At 37.6% G+C, this 17,715-nt stretch overlaps 1 protein-coding gene across 2 annotated transcripts in view; it reads right to left on the reverse strand.

Annotated features, from left to right (window-relative positions):
* gpc6a (glypican 6a) overlaps positions 1–17,715 on the reverse strand; it is a 151,542-nt gene that overhangs the window by 25,110 nt on the left and 108,717 nt on the right. The window contains exons 5-7 of one of the 2 annotated variants that reach the window (XM_057332362.1): positions 5,373–5,503; positions 4,049–4,192; positions 3,106–3,135 (exon numbers count right to left, since the gene is read on the reverse strand). In XM_057332362.1, coding sequence (XP_057188345.1) covers positions 3,106–3,135; positions 4,049–4,192; positions 5,373–5,503 — 305 coding nt within the window. The remainder of the gene's footprint in view (positions 1–3,105; positions 3,136–4,048; positions 4,193–5,372; positions 5,504–17,715) is intronic. The other variant, XM_057332363.1, reaches the window with a different exon arrangement.

The following is a 17,715-nucleotide window of genomic DNA, read 5'->3' on the forward strand; positions in this document are numbered from 1 at the left end:
CGCCTACAGATACTGAAAAACGATAGACCTATGAATAAAAGTAAATGGTCGAAGAAATAAGAAGAGGAAGAAGGAATAAGAAGAGGATATGTCTGCACGCATCACTTCTGGTTTTAATGCTCTTGATCTAGATGTTGACGAAAATGTTGTCTTTAAAGAGTACATATTTTGTGATTTTTTAAGGTCCTACTTTGGTTTATGGAGTGTCCAACAACAAGTTCACGTGCATACACGGTGTAAAAACACTTTAATCTTCTAATAATAGGCCGTTATTGTTACCTCACTTCTTGACTGACTCTCAAATGATTCGTTCGGTGATTCATCTGTCTAATCCTCTCCTTTCTGTCAGCAGACTCTGATCTGATTGGTCAGACGCTCTAGTCTGTGATTGGTCAGTTTGGTATCAGAGTTCAAAAATATTGGAGAGATAAGTTTAGCCAAGTAACGCTTCTTCTCGGTTTCTTTTGCTTGTTAACACAAATAATCTACAGGCGCTCTATTGTTTGTGAATGTGTACCGGAAGTTCAGTTGGGGCCACAAAAGTGTGTAGTAATGTTTGTTTATGTTGTTAAGATGAAACCCTCTATACTGCTCAAAAAATGAAGGGAACACTTGAATCACATCTTAGATCTCTACCAACAAAACTTTCAAGTTAAAATGAATGTTTTGATGATTTTGGCTTTCATTGAGTGTTTCCTTCATTTTTTGAGCATCTCAGAAAAATATTGTTGTAAACTGAACGTTTACTCAAAGTTAACTACTGTTACACTTAAAAGTACGTTTTACAAACATGATAAAAATGGGCATATTTAACACCACGTAGTTTTAAAATGTTACACTTACAACTATCCTAGTACTAGTGCTTACTCAATAAAGTAGTCTTAATAAAGTGAACGGCTCAGATTGTGTTTTTCTTGGAAAAATCTGATGACATTTTTTTGAGTTTCAACACTTTAGACTTTTGACGAAGTTTGAGACGTTGTCACGATCACTTCTTTAAGTCATCTCAGATGATACGTCTCTCATTAGCGCTACATTACATTTTCTAAGAAAGAAATGCAGTTCTCTTACGTCGAAACATAACATAATCACGCAAAAAGAGATTAATTTCAGTTATCTACATGTACGTTATTGACGACTGAAGGGCTGAAAATCAGAAGGTGTTTTCTCGTCTCTATGAGTCTTATAGAGCCGCTGAAGAGGCTCTTTACTTGAAATGCCTTGCGCTCATGTTCTCATTGACTGTGGTCCCAAGAGAACATCTTTGAGTCTCACGGCTAAGTGCTTCCATTAAAACTTCAATGAGCTATAAAACCGATGTAAATTCATTTCCTTAATCGGACTTATGACACTTAGGTCACGTACAGTGAGTCGACTTCACTTACAGAAGTGCTCCCATAACAACTTTCCTTCCGCATCCAAATCAGTTTACACATAAACTCTTTCAAATATAACAGCACGTGTGAACAGCTTTAATGTCTTTGGTTTCTTTATGAGGCAAACAGATGCTCTGAGACGCTCGACATGCAAAACCCAACAGAACACCACAATATATAATCAACACCGTTCAGAGAAAAATATGCGGCTTCCGCCATCTTGGACTGCCGTACAAAATTCATGCAATGCTGCCTAACAATAAGCTTTTGCTGAAGGTAGCATATGGTCAATGTAAATTCTGAGTTCTCCAGCAAAACCGGCTGAGAGGATCTGCTTCACAAAGCAACATGGATTGCCTCATCTGCAGTTCATCTAAAAAGCAGCTGATGCAACCGATGACCATAAAGAAATCACACAATGGGAAACTGCTCACATGTTCTCATTGTTCAAATAAAAACCCCGCGTTTCATTATTAACACAACAGCATATGATTATTTGATGAGGGATGTCCTAAAAACGCTGTTTTTGTTATAGTCTACAGGTCCGTACGTACAGTACACCTCTCTTCCCCCAAGGTTAGCAGCGCAGGCAGTTTTACGACTCAAGTCATGTACACAATGATGAAAATAAATTGGGTGGAGAGGAAGGACCCGTGAGTATTGTTGCCGGACGAGCCCAGAAAGAATCAATGCCACTGCAATGCAGCTGGAAGACACAAACCACGTGCCTTTACATTCTGACGTATTTCTGTTTATCGGTCAAATCATGCTCATTTACATTCTTCAGTCAACATCATCACCCGTGAATGTAGCTGATGCTCTCACAAACAGGCCGACTGTAGACCATTGGAAATTAAAAAGGAGCAAACCAGGTGATCAATGTAAAAGTCGTATGATTAGCAATCAAACTTAAGCAGGCAGATTCCCAAGGCTTTGAATCCATTAGCCCAGAGACTAAAGAAAACAAGACTGAAATGGACCTGTGGGGGTTTTATGGCAGAACACAAAGAGTACGTTTACATGATGAATAACGGAATTGTCAAATTAAGATGGCGACAGAGAAGAAGATTAAACATGCTTCCGCCATGTATAAACATATATTCTATGTTTTAAAAGATACAGTATCATTTCTATTCAAGTATAGTACCCACTGCCGTCTCTGAACACAGACACACGGATACTTCGAAACATGCATTTACTCTCTCGCTTTCAGAAATTACAGTAGAGGAAAGACATTTTAGTCAGTTTAAATGATGGTAAACAAGCACTTGACTCATATATTACATTGCACTGGCCTAGAAATATCTGCACACATTTCCTTTCTGTCTGATGGTCATAAAAAACGTTTACTGTATCATTTGCTAACAATTTTGAAATACAGTACTGTAAATAATATTGTAACACAGTTCCAAGTAAGGAAGAAGGAGGCGGCGAACATTAAACCAAACTTATTATTAGCTTAATCGCATTATTTAGATCGAATGATTGCATTTACATGAGGTAAAGTGTAATCGCAATACTGCCAAAATCCTATTCTAATCGCATTATGAGGGCGCATGTAAACGTAGTCAATGACTTCCTTCTCACTCGACTCTAACACAGAGAGTTCAACACAACCCCAGAACAACGAGGAAGAAGAAGAAGAAAAGATGGACAGAAGCCACAGGAGAAATGACGGAGGTGAAGTGTTCGTGTGTGTGTGTGTGTGTGTGGAGGGGTGGACGCTTACGCTGTGTTGCATCGTCCTCCAAACAATCCTCTGGGGTGCGGAAGCAAAAAACAGAGAAAAGAGGGATTTCATTGAAAGCGCAGATGAGAGAGAGAGAGAGAGAGAGAGAGAGAGAGAGAGAGAGAGCAAACACATGATAAATATGCATTGGACAGAAAGCAATATGCACAATTACATTTGATGAATGGCGTTGCTGGAATATTTCAAGCTATTCCCTCCAGACGCTGAGAGAAGAAGTGAGCACACCCCTCCTCAACACCGCTGTCTAACTCAACATTTACTTAACCGTCACGCATCCGTGTTCCAACGTTAATTTAAGACTCATCCGATGCACGGCTGAGTGAAAAATCATCGTAAGTCATGTTAAATGAATTCTCCACATTAGCCGCAGGCTAAAATAAGATTACGCAATCGTGTTCTACTTTAAAGTCAACGGCATATTTTCATCTTTTCCCATTAAAGATTATGAGTCGAAACACTTCGTTCTCTAAAGTAACTCAAATACTTCTAGACACGGCTTGATCTTTGCATAAAATAAAAAAACAAAAAAAGAGAGACATTATGTAATGAAATAAAGTGATGTAATGTGTGGGTGGTTCTTCAATTAGCGGCTCTCTTGACCGTTTGAAGACTCCACTCGTCAAACTACTTTCAACTTTCTTTCATTTGCGTGTGAACATTTACAACGTGGGATGAACATCTGAACATCAGACCTGAATATAAGACCACGACCTTCATCTTAATTTTTTGTCCTCACTTTCAAGCCAGTTATTCTAGATGTTGACACGTTTTTAAGATAATGTCCAAAAACATGTTTTGGATTGAATGTCTTGGACATTTTACATCATGAAATGACATTTTATTTGATGGATGCAGAAGCACCGGACAGAAGCATTCCTCTGAACATCATCATCACCCACTCATGACCCGCCCGATCACTCACCAGTCTGTCCATACTCGTCCCCGCTGCCGTGGTGGGCCGCTCTTCTGGACTGTACGGTCTGAAACGACTGTTGAACACATCCGAGATCCCGCGGGCCGATCGGCCCACTCCTGCTGGTCTAGGATGACCACATCCCTGAAAAACCTGCAGTTAAAGTGGTTTGTGTGGTTAGCAGAAGCTATTCAAATAAAAAAGTGCAAGTCAAAAAAATGGAAACGAAGAAGAAAATCTTGATATCAAACTGTGTTGCAGCAGGCTGGAAAGATCTTTAAAACCATTTTGAGATGCACTTAAAAATCCTTCTCTTCATAAGAATCATTATGAACATCCTTATAACACAAGAATATGTTTTAAGACTTCACATTTTTAGATGAATTGGATAAATAAAAAGTTGCTGTGGCTGATATTTACAGTGATAAATAAATTATAATTATAAATAATATTAATGAATTTGAATGATATATAATTATATATAATATATATGATTTATGAAATGAATAAGCACGTTATGTTAATTATTTTCTTTTATTAAACCTACAATCTGCTATTGAGCAAGGACATACAAATGTGTAAATAAAATAAATAAATAAATTGTGTAAATAAATAAAAATGCAAAATAACTTTCTTAATTGAACATTTGCTATGGATATGTTTTTCCTGTATGTTAGGCGCATTTTCCTCTTCCAGACCTCTCTGACACGCATTGACTTTCATTCACACATGGACGGATGCTGCAGTGAATTTTGACAGTGATGGACCACTTTAATGTCATGCCTGCGTTCTGATGTCAAGATATCTGTCACTATGATTATCATTCAAATCCTCCGCGTGACACGTACATCCAGATTTCCACGACTGCAGTGCGTTTTCCATCAGCTCCTGTTTTGAGGAAAGCTTTTAATGTAAAAGCAAACTCCAGCGTTCAAAAGACACCATGTAGCCCATACTCTTTCTTTCTTTCTTTCGTTCGTTCGTTCATATTGGTGTTTGTGGATGAAACCGCATCTCATTTCTCGTGCTGGCGTCATGTGCAGCTCCTTCAGAGAAATGTAAAAAGCTTTGGTGTCTGGCGTGTGCTTTGACGTGTAACACGCACCATGCATATTTCATCAACGCTATGACCAAATGTCGGTAAAATCTTCTCCGTTTCATTTCTTTTCGCTTTAAATCTAACGCTGTGCCATATGTTAAGATGAGTATGTGTGCAGAAAATATTCTGTTTGTACTAACAAAAAAAAATGTTTTTCATCAAATTGCAATGAATAAACGCGTAAATACATTGAAAAGTAGTACAGAGCTGTAAGTGTTTATGTGACTCAAGTACCTTCTCTGAGACCTGCATACTGTTGTCTTGCATGGTCATGATGGCTTCTGAGATCTTCACATCGATCGGTTCCATGACGGCTTCGATGTTGAAGGGTCCCTCCAGCCGATCGGCAACCAGCAGCATGGCATCTGTCGGCACGAGCGGGACCAATCAGAAGGTTTCTTACATACATGATCAGATTCATTACTGAGACGAACTCATCTACACCCCCCAAAAAACACCTTTTTACATTTGATACATAACTAACAACATTAACAACTCACACGGCCTCAGAGAAACAGACATGAGACATAATGAGACATCTAGGTGTAAATATATTTGTGCTTGAAAGTATAGAAACAGATATCGTGACATGAAAACGTATTATATAATTGGAATAAATAGATATAGAGACATACATATGGCACTGAGACGAATGTAAGTATGCACAGGTGATGAGTATGCATCAGAGACAGCGGTATCGAGACGACATTAAAGTCCCTGTGAACCGGAAGTTGCGATCGTTTTTACTTCGGTATTCTGACACATTTCCGAGTGAAAAGGAATTTCAAAGTAGAAAATTAGTGGGCGTGGCTTGCGTTTTTCCCTGCAAATTGATTGGATGTGCAAAAACAGCCGTTGCATTTTGAAATGAAGCTGGCAGCAGACTGACGGTTGAAGGGGAGGAGTTAACGGCTGCTCCGCCCAAGCCGTCTCATTTATGTCATTTGAGATGGAGAGTCGTTTCAGGGCGGAAGTACATTTTCAGATTTTAACGGAAGATTATGAGGGTACATGAATTTTAAAAAGAAAATGATTCACATTGATTATCTAATAGTATTTACTATAAACGCTGCAATATTTCATGAAAAAATTTCAGATTTTTAATTTCACTGGGACTTTAAAGTTCTCCGTTTTCCTCTAACGCCCACTGTGTTGTATATAAGACTGTCAGACGGGCATAAAAACATGTAATGTATTGATTCAATTAGAGTCTGTGAATTGATTTTACCCTTTAGGTTGTTCCCATGCGCTCATATTTCGAGATATTTGGACATATCGTTTCTCTATAATGTCCCTCGCAGCTACACAAATGGAGACGCCTAATGTTTCTCACATCGTGAAAGACAGTTTGATCAAATAAATACCACGGGCAGAATGGTAATGTGGACATTCTCCTGAAAATTACCTTTAAAAATGCCAAAGAGACGCTGGAGAAACGGCTGTAAACTGTAATTAAACTGCCACATACACTATCTTTATTTGTCTCAGCAACTCCAGCTGTAAGAAACTTTTCCATTTCCTCTCGTCAGAGTCCCACACAGAGAAACTTTCATACATAGACGCTGAACAAAGTTTCTGTATATGTGTGCATGCAAACACCATGCTATGTATTAAAGTATACCATTTCTTTGCAATCTTTAAAGCACACTGGAGTAACATGTAAATACCACGGTAAATCTCATTAGCATGATATACTGTATATCAAACTATTAGAAAGATGATCTTTTACAATCTGAATAAACACTATGGTATGAAAATATGGTATATATTCAGTATCATATATTGACATATGATTCGTATGAAAGTAAATAAATAGGTATATTATAAATTTGACGAAAATAAATGTTTATTTAGCAGGCATTTACACAGCGTTTTCAACCAAAACTGGAAATGGCCACTTGCATTTCAAAACAAACTTTTCAAAGTGGTACCGTTACCATCTCCATATAAATGTAAAAGGTGGGTTTGAGAAAACAAGAATCATTTTGACAACATTGTCTGCATGCAAAATATTTTTTAAAAATGCAAAGGAAACACTTTTCAATTTTCTATTACACATTACACTCCTACAACGGCGCTTCACGGCGATGCCATAGAAGAACCATTTTTGGTTCCACAGAGAACCATTCAGTCAAAGGTTCTTTAAAGAACCATCCCTTTCTTCTTTTTTTAACATCTGAGGAACTTTTTTGACCACAAAGAGCCTTTTGTGAGACAGAAATGTCCTTCGGATGTTCAAGGCTCTTTATGGAACCAAAAGGTTCTTCTAAGTGTCCAGCGCTGTGATGTTAACGTACACTTAGACAATGACAAATTATTCAGAACCAATAATAAAAAAAATCAGAATAGTTCAAAGTCAGACTTAAAGGTTTTACTTGTGTTGGTTTGTGAGGACACAACAGAGTCATTGCATTTAACCACACTAAACAGTTAAATACAACTTAACCACACGATCTCTGTCACGGGTGTTGAGGATATAAAGCGCACGACGAAGGAGTGTAACAGAAACTGGTTCTTTAATAATACATCCACAGGAATTCACAGCGACAAGCAACAGCATTCACAAAACCGGACGAAGGACAGAAGAAAACACAGGTCTTAAAGGGATACTTCACCTAAAAATGACAATTCTGTCATCATTTATTCACCTTCGAGTTGTTCTATATCTGTATAAATGTTTTTGTTCTGATGAACACAGAGAAAGATATTTGGAAGAATGCTTGTAACCAGACAGATTTTGACCCCCATTGACTCCCATAGTAGGAAAAAAAACAATGGTCATCAAAAGTGCTCCAGAACTGTGTGCTGTCCTACATTCTTCAAAATATCTTATTTTGTGTTCAACAGAACAAATAAGTGATCAAGTATTTTTTCCTACTATGGGAGTCAATGGGAGGCGAGATCTGTCTGGTTATAAGCATTCTTCCAAATATCTTTCTCTGTGTTCATCAGAACAAAGTCATCACATCATCTGCCAAATGCACACATGCAAATGTTCATGACTTTTCCTTGTGAAGATGGCAACCTCAGTCCACACCTCCAGCACGGGATAAAAATAGCCCGATCCCATCGGAGACATCTAAAGCATCATGTTAAACCTTGACATGTCACACAACCGAACAGAGCCAAAGAGGTTTTAGTGTCCCTTCATATCAATATGATACTATTACATACACCAGAGCGCAAAGAGGAATAAAACGAGTTATTTCTGTTCACAGCGTTTGATCATTTATTAATGAGCGCCACATATAGCACTTCTCACTGAATTCTTCATTATAAAATCCGGAAAGATATCACGTTGCTAAGTTTAATTTTAACACTTGATTTTCTTCTGTTTCACCAAATCTAAGGTCACTGCAATATTCATTATCTGCTTAAACGTCTTTTTTCTTCATTTAAAATGTCAGTATTATTCATTATCACACCATTCTTGACTTTGTTCACAGGGTGTGTGCGTATGGATGTGAAACAACAGGAAAACAAGTGTCACTACATCCCTCCTCTCTTTCCTCCGGACCAAATGACTCCTGAGTGGACCTGGGCACAAATCGATAGTGAAGATAGATGATTTGCCAATCTCACAGTTGTGTCATTAAACCTCAGCGTTATTAATTTGTGCTCACATGGAACCTATTACAGCAAACTAGATGATGCCATTGATCGGCTGAAAGAAGCCGGAGAAAACGCATTTGATCTTTCCATTAGGTGCTACCCCTCGCTTGAACTCATGAACGCCCCTCGATGCGGACAAGATGGATGCCGCATTTCATTTTCCAACAAAAGGGAACGACAAGCGAGCGTAAAGGGCTGATTTAGCGCTCGATTGTCAATGAGGCTGTTGAAGAGGTGCATTGTGGGTTAGCTCTACAGGACACAGGAAGAAAATGAAATGGCACGGCCATGGCGAAAGCAATTAAAACTTGGAGCGGTTTTTTGGCACGCGGCGGTATAATGTAGGTCAGTCTAACATGGGTTACTCACAGCGGAGAAAGCTTTTAGCTTGCGTTGTGAATGAGATTGAGCTCATCTAAACTTCATTCTGCTGCAATGTGATGCATCTCGCATGTCTGTGAATAAAAGTGAAAATGGATGTGAAAAGCTAAACCTAAAAAGCTTTTCTGTCATAGCAATAATTTGTTACATTTGTAAAAAAAAATGTTACAAAGTGTGATTAAAAAAAATAAATCACTCTACAGGCTCAAATTGGACTGAATTTATCTGTAAGGATAATTAAAATTAGAACAGCCAAAAAATTACAGCTAAAGATAAATGTCTTATTAAAATGACTTAATATTACAATATTAAAAATGAAACAAATAGATTTATCAAAATTCAATGAGTTTTCGCCTAAAACAAGGACATTTCTGTCAAGGACATACATCTTTAACAAAAAAACAAGACTTTATATCTTGTGTAGTTTTGCTTCTTAAGTATCTTGATTTGAGAAAGTTTACATATTTGTACTGGAAAACAAGACAGAAAAATATTTTTTACTGTCACTAAATGAATTTCTTGCTAAGCATTTTTGTCTTGTTTTCTAGTACAAATCTCAAAAAATTCTTAGATCAAGATACATTTCCTTGATAAGGAAAGTGACCAAAGGCCCTACTGACAGATTTTTTCATTTTTGTGCTAGAAAAATACAAAAATGCTTCATAGGAAAAATTTTTTTTTGCAGTGTTACTTATATTTTGACCCATACAAGTAAATATTGTGATTCCGTAAAACCGAACACACCATCAGGGGATTACAGTGATAACTTTTCCTCTCCTCACGTGTGCTCTGGTAGGAGCTCTATGGTAATTATCAATGGCTTTCGTGTATTAGCTTCCCAAAACATTTGAACTCATCGGAGAGCAGTCCTAAGATACAGGTGTATGACACTTATTAAAAGTCCTTCTTCTCCTTTAAGACTTCAATAACCCCGCTGCATTCTGGGAAGAGTTTAATCCCAATCTCTCGTTCTCCGGTCGGCCCTCAGCTTTGAAGAGCACTTTTGTTTGTTTACTGTGAGGACTCAAATTGCCCGGTTAGATTTCCATCAGGAAACGGCTGGAGGTCAGAGCCAAGGGCTCTACCCAGTGATGCCTGGCGTTGCCGTGGCGATCAGAAAGCTAGACACACAACCAGCTATTACATCCAGGATCTGCTCGATTACCTCTAGTTTTATGAGATTATTTTGTTTTTCTGGTGCACGAAATCTTGACTAACAATAATAAAAAAAGGGACAAAATCCAAAAAGTAATTGATGCTGTTTTTCAGTTGTAATGCACAATGTTTTCTGTGGTTTGTGGTTTTGGTGCTTAATGGTTTCCTAAAGATTATTCATTTAATTAGTCACCAGACGCTGACAATCTCCTCGTTCACGCGTCAATACTGTATTGATATCACGTTTTGTTGAAAGCGAAGAGCCGCAGCGAGAGAAACTCTCTATCATGAAAGAGACACCACAGGCCGAGTGAAACCACATTCCAAAAGCATCAAGGTTAACTTTCTCCCTACTGGCAAAAAGAAAATGTACCGGCCGTCGGGCGAAGATAAAAATAAAGATAAGAAATGGGGGTCGAGAGAGGCTACGTCGTTATCGGGGGATTTGACGGGTGGGAAGTGTGGAGTACACAGGCCGTACCTCTGAGCGTGTCTGACATGAACTCTACGAGACCACCGATTGATGGCTTTCATTTGAAGAGAAACATCAGTTTAACCGCAGCGCAAAGGTCTCTACACGTCTGAGTCTGGTTCAATAAAATCCTGCCGTTCTGTTGACACAAATAACCGAGGGGAGAAAGGCAGAATCAAATTCATAAATGGAAAGATTTCAATTTCCAAACAAATTATTTCAAATCTTCTGACTCCATTACAAAAGTGCCATAACGGCCAATAAACATGTAAGCCTTAGGCCTATGAATCAAATTTTATCAAATACTTGAGGGATCACGTGATATCTTTCCCTACATACTGAACATATATTTACATGTAGAATTCATATATATTTACAGCCTAAAAAAAAACATACACAGAATGCATTTGCTGCTAAATGGATGTTGATGAGGTAACCATAGCAACAGTACATCACTTAACACTACTCCATTTGTACAAAGTAGCCTACTGTCATTATTCATCAATTAATTAGAGATTTACATTCACACAGACATGAAAAATACTGTAGTGTACTTTAGTATTTACTCAAGTTTTTACTGTAGTATTTACTACAGTTTACCATAGTAAATATGAAAGTATACTTCTGTGATTACTTTACAGTTTACTAATGTTCACTATGGTCAAAATTCAAGTATACTACAGTAGCTATTTACTTTAGTGGTAACTGCAGTTTACTGTAGTAAGTATTTGAGTATTCTACAGTTTTTAATTTACAGTTTACTGCAGGAAATATTCATTACTAAAATACTTTAGTGGTTACTGCTGTTTAGTTTACTATAGTAAAAATTACATTTTACTACATTATTTACTTTACAGTTGACTATAGTAAATTATCAAGTATACTACAGTATTTATCTTACAGTTTACTTTAGTAAATATTCGAGTATGCTACTGTGTTTACTTTACAGTTTCCTATAATAAATATTGAAATATACTACAGTGCTTTACAATTTACTACAATTTACTATAGTGAATATAAAAGTATGATACAGAATTTACTTTACAGTTTACTATAGTCAATATTCCGGTACACTACAGTCTTTTTAATTGTGGGCTGTGGATTACAGCTTTAAAAGAGGCTCGTTTAAAAACAGTGTATAAATGTCAAACTAGATTTAAGTTGATTTCATTTGTTGATTTGGACAAAACTGTGATGGATTTTATTGACTGTGAATCTGCTGTAGGAGAAGCTTCAACACTGTAATTGAAGTAATGATTTCCTAACACGAATCACAGCTGCTCTATTCAGAGCTTTCACAAGTCAAAAACTCCAGCGTCAAAGCATTCAGTCCTGCTTTTCTATCAGTGTTTATACAAATGTGCTTATCGGGAAATAAACGACTGCAAAATACCGCAGCGGGGCTCCTGATGCTCTAGCAGACTGCCCTTTCACATCTCTACAAAAATCTCCAGCTAAACGCTCAGTTTCCACACTCGCCTGTTTGGAGAAATTGTTGAAATAAGTGATTACTGTTGTAAAATTGAATGTCAGAACACGAGCAGCCCCGTAAGGAACAGAAGCGCTCTGTAAGGAAAGCAGACGTGTAAAAGCATCTCTATAAGAGCGATCTGGACACAGACACTCTCTTCTAGTTTGCTTATTTTGGTTAGACGCGTTCAACAGAACGAACACAAGCCGAGCGTTATAAAGCACACGTTTAAATCAGACCTGACAGATGAGCAAACATCAACTGAGAGGAATGTACGAGGCTTTAAACGACATCAAAAACATCATAAAGATGAATCACACATGAAATCGCCCCAATTATTTCTCCCTGGTAGACATGACTGAGATTACTGTCAATTAAGAGCAAATAAAAATGTTTGTTTAAGTCTCATGTGCGTCTCGGATATTTCTCCTGAGAAAAAGAGTCAGAAATCTGACAAATGTCTCATTCATGAGAGTTTGAGATGCGATGTCATCAATGTGTCAAACTGAGCTCAGAGTCAAGATCTCAATATCAACTCATTATGAGTTTCAAAAATGACACTCTCATTTGATTCTCTTTTTTAGGAAATTTAGGAGACAAAGTTGAGACTGTGTTTAGCGGTGATGGCTTGTGTAATTATTTCAGGATGAGGTCTAAATTGTCCTTGGTGGATGAAGACGGCTCCATTATTGTGAGAGATGAATTATTTCAGCATCCACGCACTCAGACAATAAACAGTCAACCCACACGCCTGATCCTCACAGAATCTACTGTAAATCCTCACAAATTTATTTCATATCAGATGGCTCCTTAGAGAGGACCTGGGAGGATTGACAGCCTGATCTGTTGACAGATTTCATCAGATTTCTTATTAACGCCAAGGTCAATCTCAAGTTGATTTCTATAATGTACTGTAGTGCTATACATATGTTTACCACGGTGCTTTGTGCAGGTAAAGCAAATCGTAGTACAGTAAATATGTTTGCAGTAAAAAATGACAGGAGGAGTAAAATGACAGAAATATAATAACTGTAACTTAAAAGCTAGAGAGAATAAATGAAGAGTTTGTTTCCAAAATAAGATAACTCGGTTTTTAAGATTCTTCAAAAATCATGTTTTTTATTGTGTTAGTTAGCTGTATTTGTTTAGTTATTATGGCTTAAATAAAAAAAAAACTGCAGTTTGATAGATATAAATTGGAATGCACAATAAAAAAACACTCTTCAAATGTGCTTTCATCTTAGACTTAAAATGGCATTTTAATATGGCTAATGGTATAGCTAATGCTAATATCTTTATAGACATAAATGTAGTTGACAAATACTGTATCTGTCCTATGGTGTGATAAAACACAATCTTACGGCAAAACATAACTATTTTACAAGGTGGCAAACTTCGGCTAATTTGTATGAATTCTTATGATTTCATTCGTACATTTTAGCGCGATTTGCTTTCAAGCCAGTAACGTTAGTTTTAAAGGCGGAATTAGGGGTGGGGCTTCAGTATTGCCATTTTTTAGAAATCGTCCGTTTCTTAAGTTTTGTGTTTTGAATTCATACGGATTAGCTACCTATTAAAATAGTTACGAATTCTCTTAAGATCAGGTCATTGTTACAGCAAAAATTTTGAAAACAAACGATGTGACGCGACAAGAGACAATAGAACGCATTAGAATCCATTATAATTTAAAATTTTGTCCACACTGGATGCGGCGCGGCAATCCCATTAGAACAAGCCTTGTGTCGCGTCGCATCACGCCACGTTAGGTGTAGACACGGTGTAAGAGAGATTTATCTTCATTGTTAGTTTTTTTTATTTTGCTGTCATACCATAGGACACATTTACAGTCTTCATTTGAATTACTATGTGACTTTATTTTGTTGTTTTTCTTTTGGTTTCCAGATAATATTTGCCACGAGTCATGTTTTCATAAGATTCATCCAGATTCTGTTATGTAGGGTGTAGGGAGCTCACTAGGTTTTGGAACGGAGCAAATATTTCATGAGGGAACTAACAGCAGAGCGGTTATTTCAGTGCTTATTTTGTTCAGCAGTCGCACTACAGTACTTGCATCAACAGAATCTGAATGTCATTCATGCTTTTAAGAGAAAAACAAATGCTTTACAGTACACTTCCTCAGAAAATTACATATTGCTCATATAAACAGCACAGTCGCTCTCAAAGAATCACACCCATAACCCTTAACCACTTGTACTTTATGTAGAACACACACAGCGTTTTGTTGTTGTAGCTTTTTCATTTTCTGACTCCAAGCATGAATATAATAACAAAACACTGTGCTGAAATTGAAACTCACAGTATTCTTGACAGCTGGACGCTCGGAGCTTTTAGATTTAAAGCGACGCCGGTTTGATCACTGCAAGACTGCACATATTTATATTAAATGCAGCTTGCAAAGGTGATGTTTGTTTGAACATTATTTGAACAAAAGATATGTCAATACATCTCCAGAGTTTAATAAAGCCAGAGGTCATTAAAGAGTAAATATGTTGTGATTTTTAAGGTCCTACTTTGGTTGATGGAGTGTCCAATGACAAGTTCACGTACATACACGGTGTAAAAACACTTTCATTTTCTAATAATAGGCAGTTATTATTACCTCACTTCTTGACTGACTCTCAGATGATTCGTTCGTCTAATCCCCTCCTTTCTGTCAGTCTACTCTGATCTGATTGGTCAGATGGTCTAGTCTGCTGTGATTGGTCTACCTCGTGCAGTGTCGCAAATGGAACGTAGGCGGGCGTTACACCGAGTGATGCAAATCTGACCCGGAACTGAAATTCGAACGACAGACGACTCGTTCGCGTGATTCAGAGTCGACTCCTTTTTTCCCAAAACCAGAACTTTGTTATTCGTTCACTTTACAACTTGGCAGACTGCTCACATTCACACACAGCAACATTACACATGGCATGACATGTCATTTTAAGGAGCTTGTAATAGTTACTCTGGTTAAATACAAATTAACGTCATGTAATGATGGGTCTCCTCTGAGTCTTTCTTTCATTTGCTTTCAATAGCAGAACTTTGGACTCAGGCAGTTATTGACTAATCAGACCCAATTATCAGGGTTGAAATGAAGACTTTACCGAGGGCTTACGAGACGGAGCTGGAAAATTAAATTCACAGCACAGAATATTCACACGGCTCTTAATTGGCCAGTTGCTCTCACAGGCGGCTGGAGAATGTGATAGTCGAGCAGTCACACAAGTCTTCATGGTCGGCCAGCTTTGGATAAAGTGCTACATTTTAATGATGGAATCCGTGCATCTCATTTTCTAAAGCTCTTTGGAGGTACAGAAGTTCAATTTGAGCTAATAAGATGTAAATGTATTGGGGAGACGACAGCGTACTGCGACTAAAAATTCAAAACCCTGAATATGAAAGTCAATATCTAAACACAAATATGTTAAAACACCACACACACACACACAACTGTTCATATGCAAAGCACCACGATTTATATGCAGTTGTATCTTTGTTTTTCTGAAAGCGGAGGCAACATGCTAATTCACGCATTCTGACTTCTTTACACTGTTAAACGTGCTGGCTTCTCAAGCTTGACATGGTCAACTTGTCAAAAAAACGAGTTGGACGTATGACGTAGTATTTCTGTGCTCGATACACTCCACCAGCGTTCGTATAGGTTTCGGAAAAGTTTTTTTCGAACATGAAAATCCGTTTCGTAACAACTTTTCTTAGTCCCTCATTGGACAATTCTCCCGGAAAAGCATGCCCACGCGTCAACCAGCCAGCGTGAGAAAGAGCACGCCCATCAATGCCGCTTCACTCCGCTGACGGAAGTTCTGCTGTGTTCACCACTGTGAATCTGAGAAAGTGAAAAAGTTCAACACTGATTGTATATATATGATTGTTTACTATGTGATACTATTACTGGGCTTGTGTAAATGCGTGCACGCACGCACACACACACACTAGCGCGCACACACACACACACAGTTTTATTGGAATATAGATCACCCTGTCATGGTTTTCCATTAAACGACAAACATTCAATGTCTTTAACGTCACCACAAAGGTTAGCCGTGATAAAAGCTAGCTTGTTTGTGTTAGCTTAACCCTGCTTGGCTTTGCAATGAAACATGCCACTGAGAGAAAGCTGAAAGTAAACAAACCATTAGAGAGCTATTTACCTCAACACTCACATGGAGGAGAGCCAAAACCAACACAGACCAAAACCATTGGGCATCCTTACATTCCATCTTAAAAACAAAACATCTGTCATCATTTATTCAAACCTGTATGCAAGTCTTTCTTCAGTGGAACACAAAAGAAGATACTTCGAGAAATGTCTCAGTGGTTTTGTGTTCATACAATGGAAGTCAACGAGGTTTAGTGTTGTTTGATTATCAACATTCTTCAAAATATCTTCTGTTGTGTTCTGCAGAAGAAAGAAACTCATACAGTTTTGACATGACACGAGGATGAATAAATAATGAAATAATTCTCTTTTTTTGTTAAAATGATGCAACACATTAAATCATGAACAGAATAAAAACGTTGAGAAAAAAAAACGATTTGTGTGTGAAGTCGAGTCCAGCACAAGTCATTTATTGGCAAAAGATGAAATGGTTATCAGAAATCCTCCAGGAATACGGCCAGAAATCAGACGCTTTCAATCCAACACTCTGTCAAAACACATTCTGTCTGAGCTCCTCTCTGAAATTCTTTTCCAAAGGTTTGTTTGCACATGACGTCACGGCACTGCGTGAAGTGCAGATGGAGGGCGGCGAGTGATTTTCTCCACAAGAATTCACTATAACAATCTCAAAATACCTGTGTTTTGCGTAAAGTGATAAATCTCACGTTAAGCGTTTCTTCCCCATAGAAGTCCATTATAAGGAAAAAGCTTACCGAAACAACCAAATTTCTATTAAACCTTAATTATAATAAACACTACCTACTGTTAAAAGAACAAGCACTTATTCCAGGGATAAGAATAGTCTCACGTTAAGTTTGCTCTTCATAGAAGTTCATTATAAAGAAACCACATAACGCGAGAACATGAAACTTTTCTGTTATCATGTTTATGTTTGATATCAGTGATAAACAAATGTATTTATTTTGGTTTTCCGTGGTTGTTGTTGTGGTAAGTTAAGCTCTTTCCTTATAATGGACTTCTATAGGGAAGAAACGCTTAACGCAAGATTTTTCACTTTATCCATTTAATAAGGGCTCATTCTCTTTGAGGGATACTTCACCCAAAAATGAAAATTCTGTCATCGTTTACTCCCCTTCGAGTTCCAAATGTGTTTGCATTTCTTTGTTCTGATGAACACAGAGAAAGATATTTGGAAGAATGCTTAAAACCAAACAGATCTCGACACCCATTGACTCCCATAGTAGAGAAAAAAAATGATTGTCAAAAGTGCCCCAGAACTGTTTGCTGTCCTACATTCTTCAAAATGGTCAACAGAACAAAAAAATTATAATGTAATTTTTCC

This window comes from Triplophysa rosa, linkage group LG4 (assembly GCF_024868665.1).
Source record: "Triplophysa rosa linkage group LG4, Trosa_1v2, whole genome shotgun sequence".
Lineage (NCBI taxonomy): Eukaryota > Metazoa > Chordata > Actinopteri > Cypriniformes > Nemacheilidae > Triplophysa > Triplophysa rosa.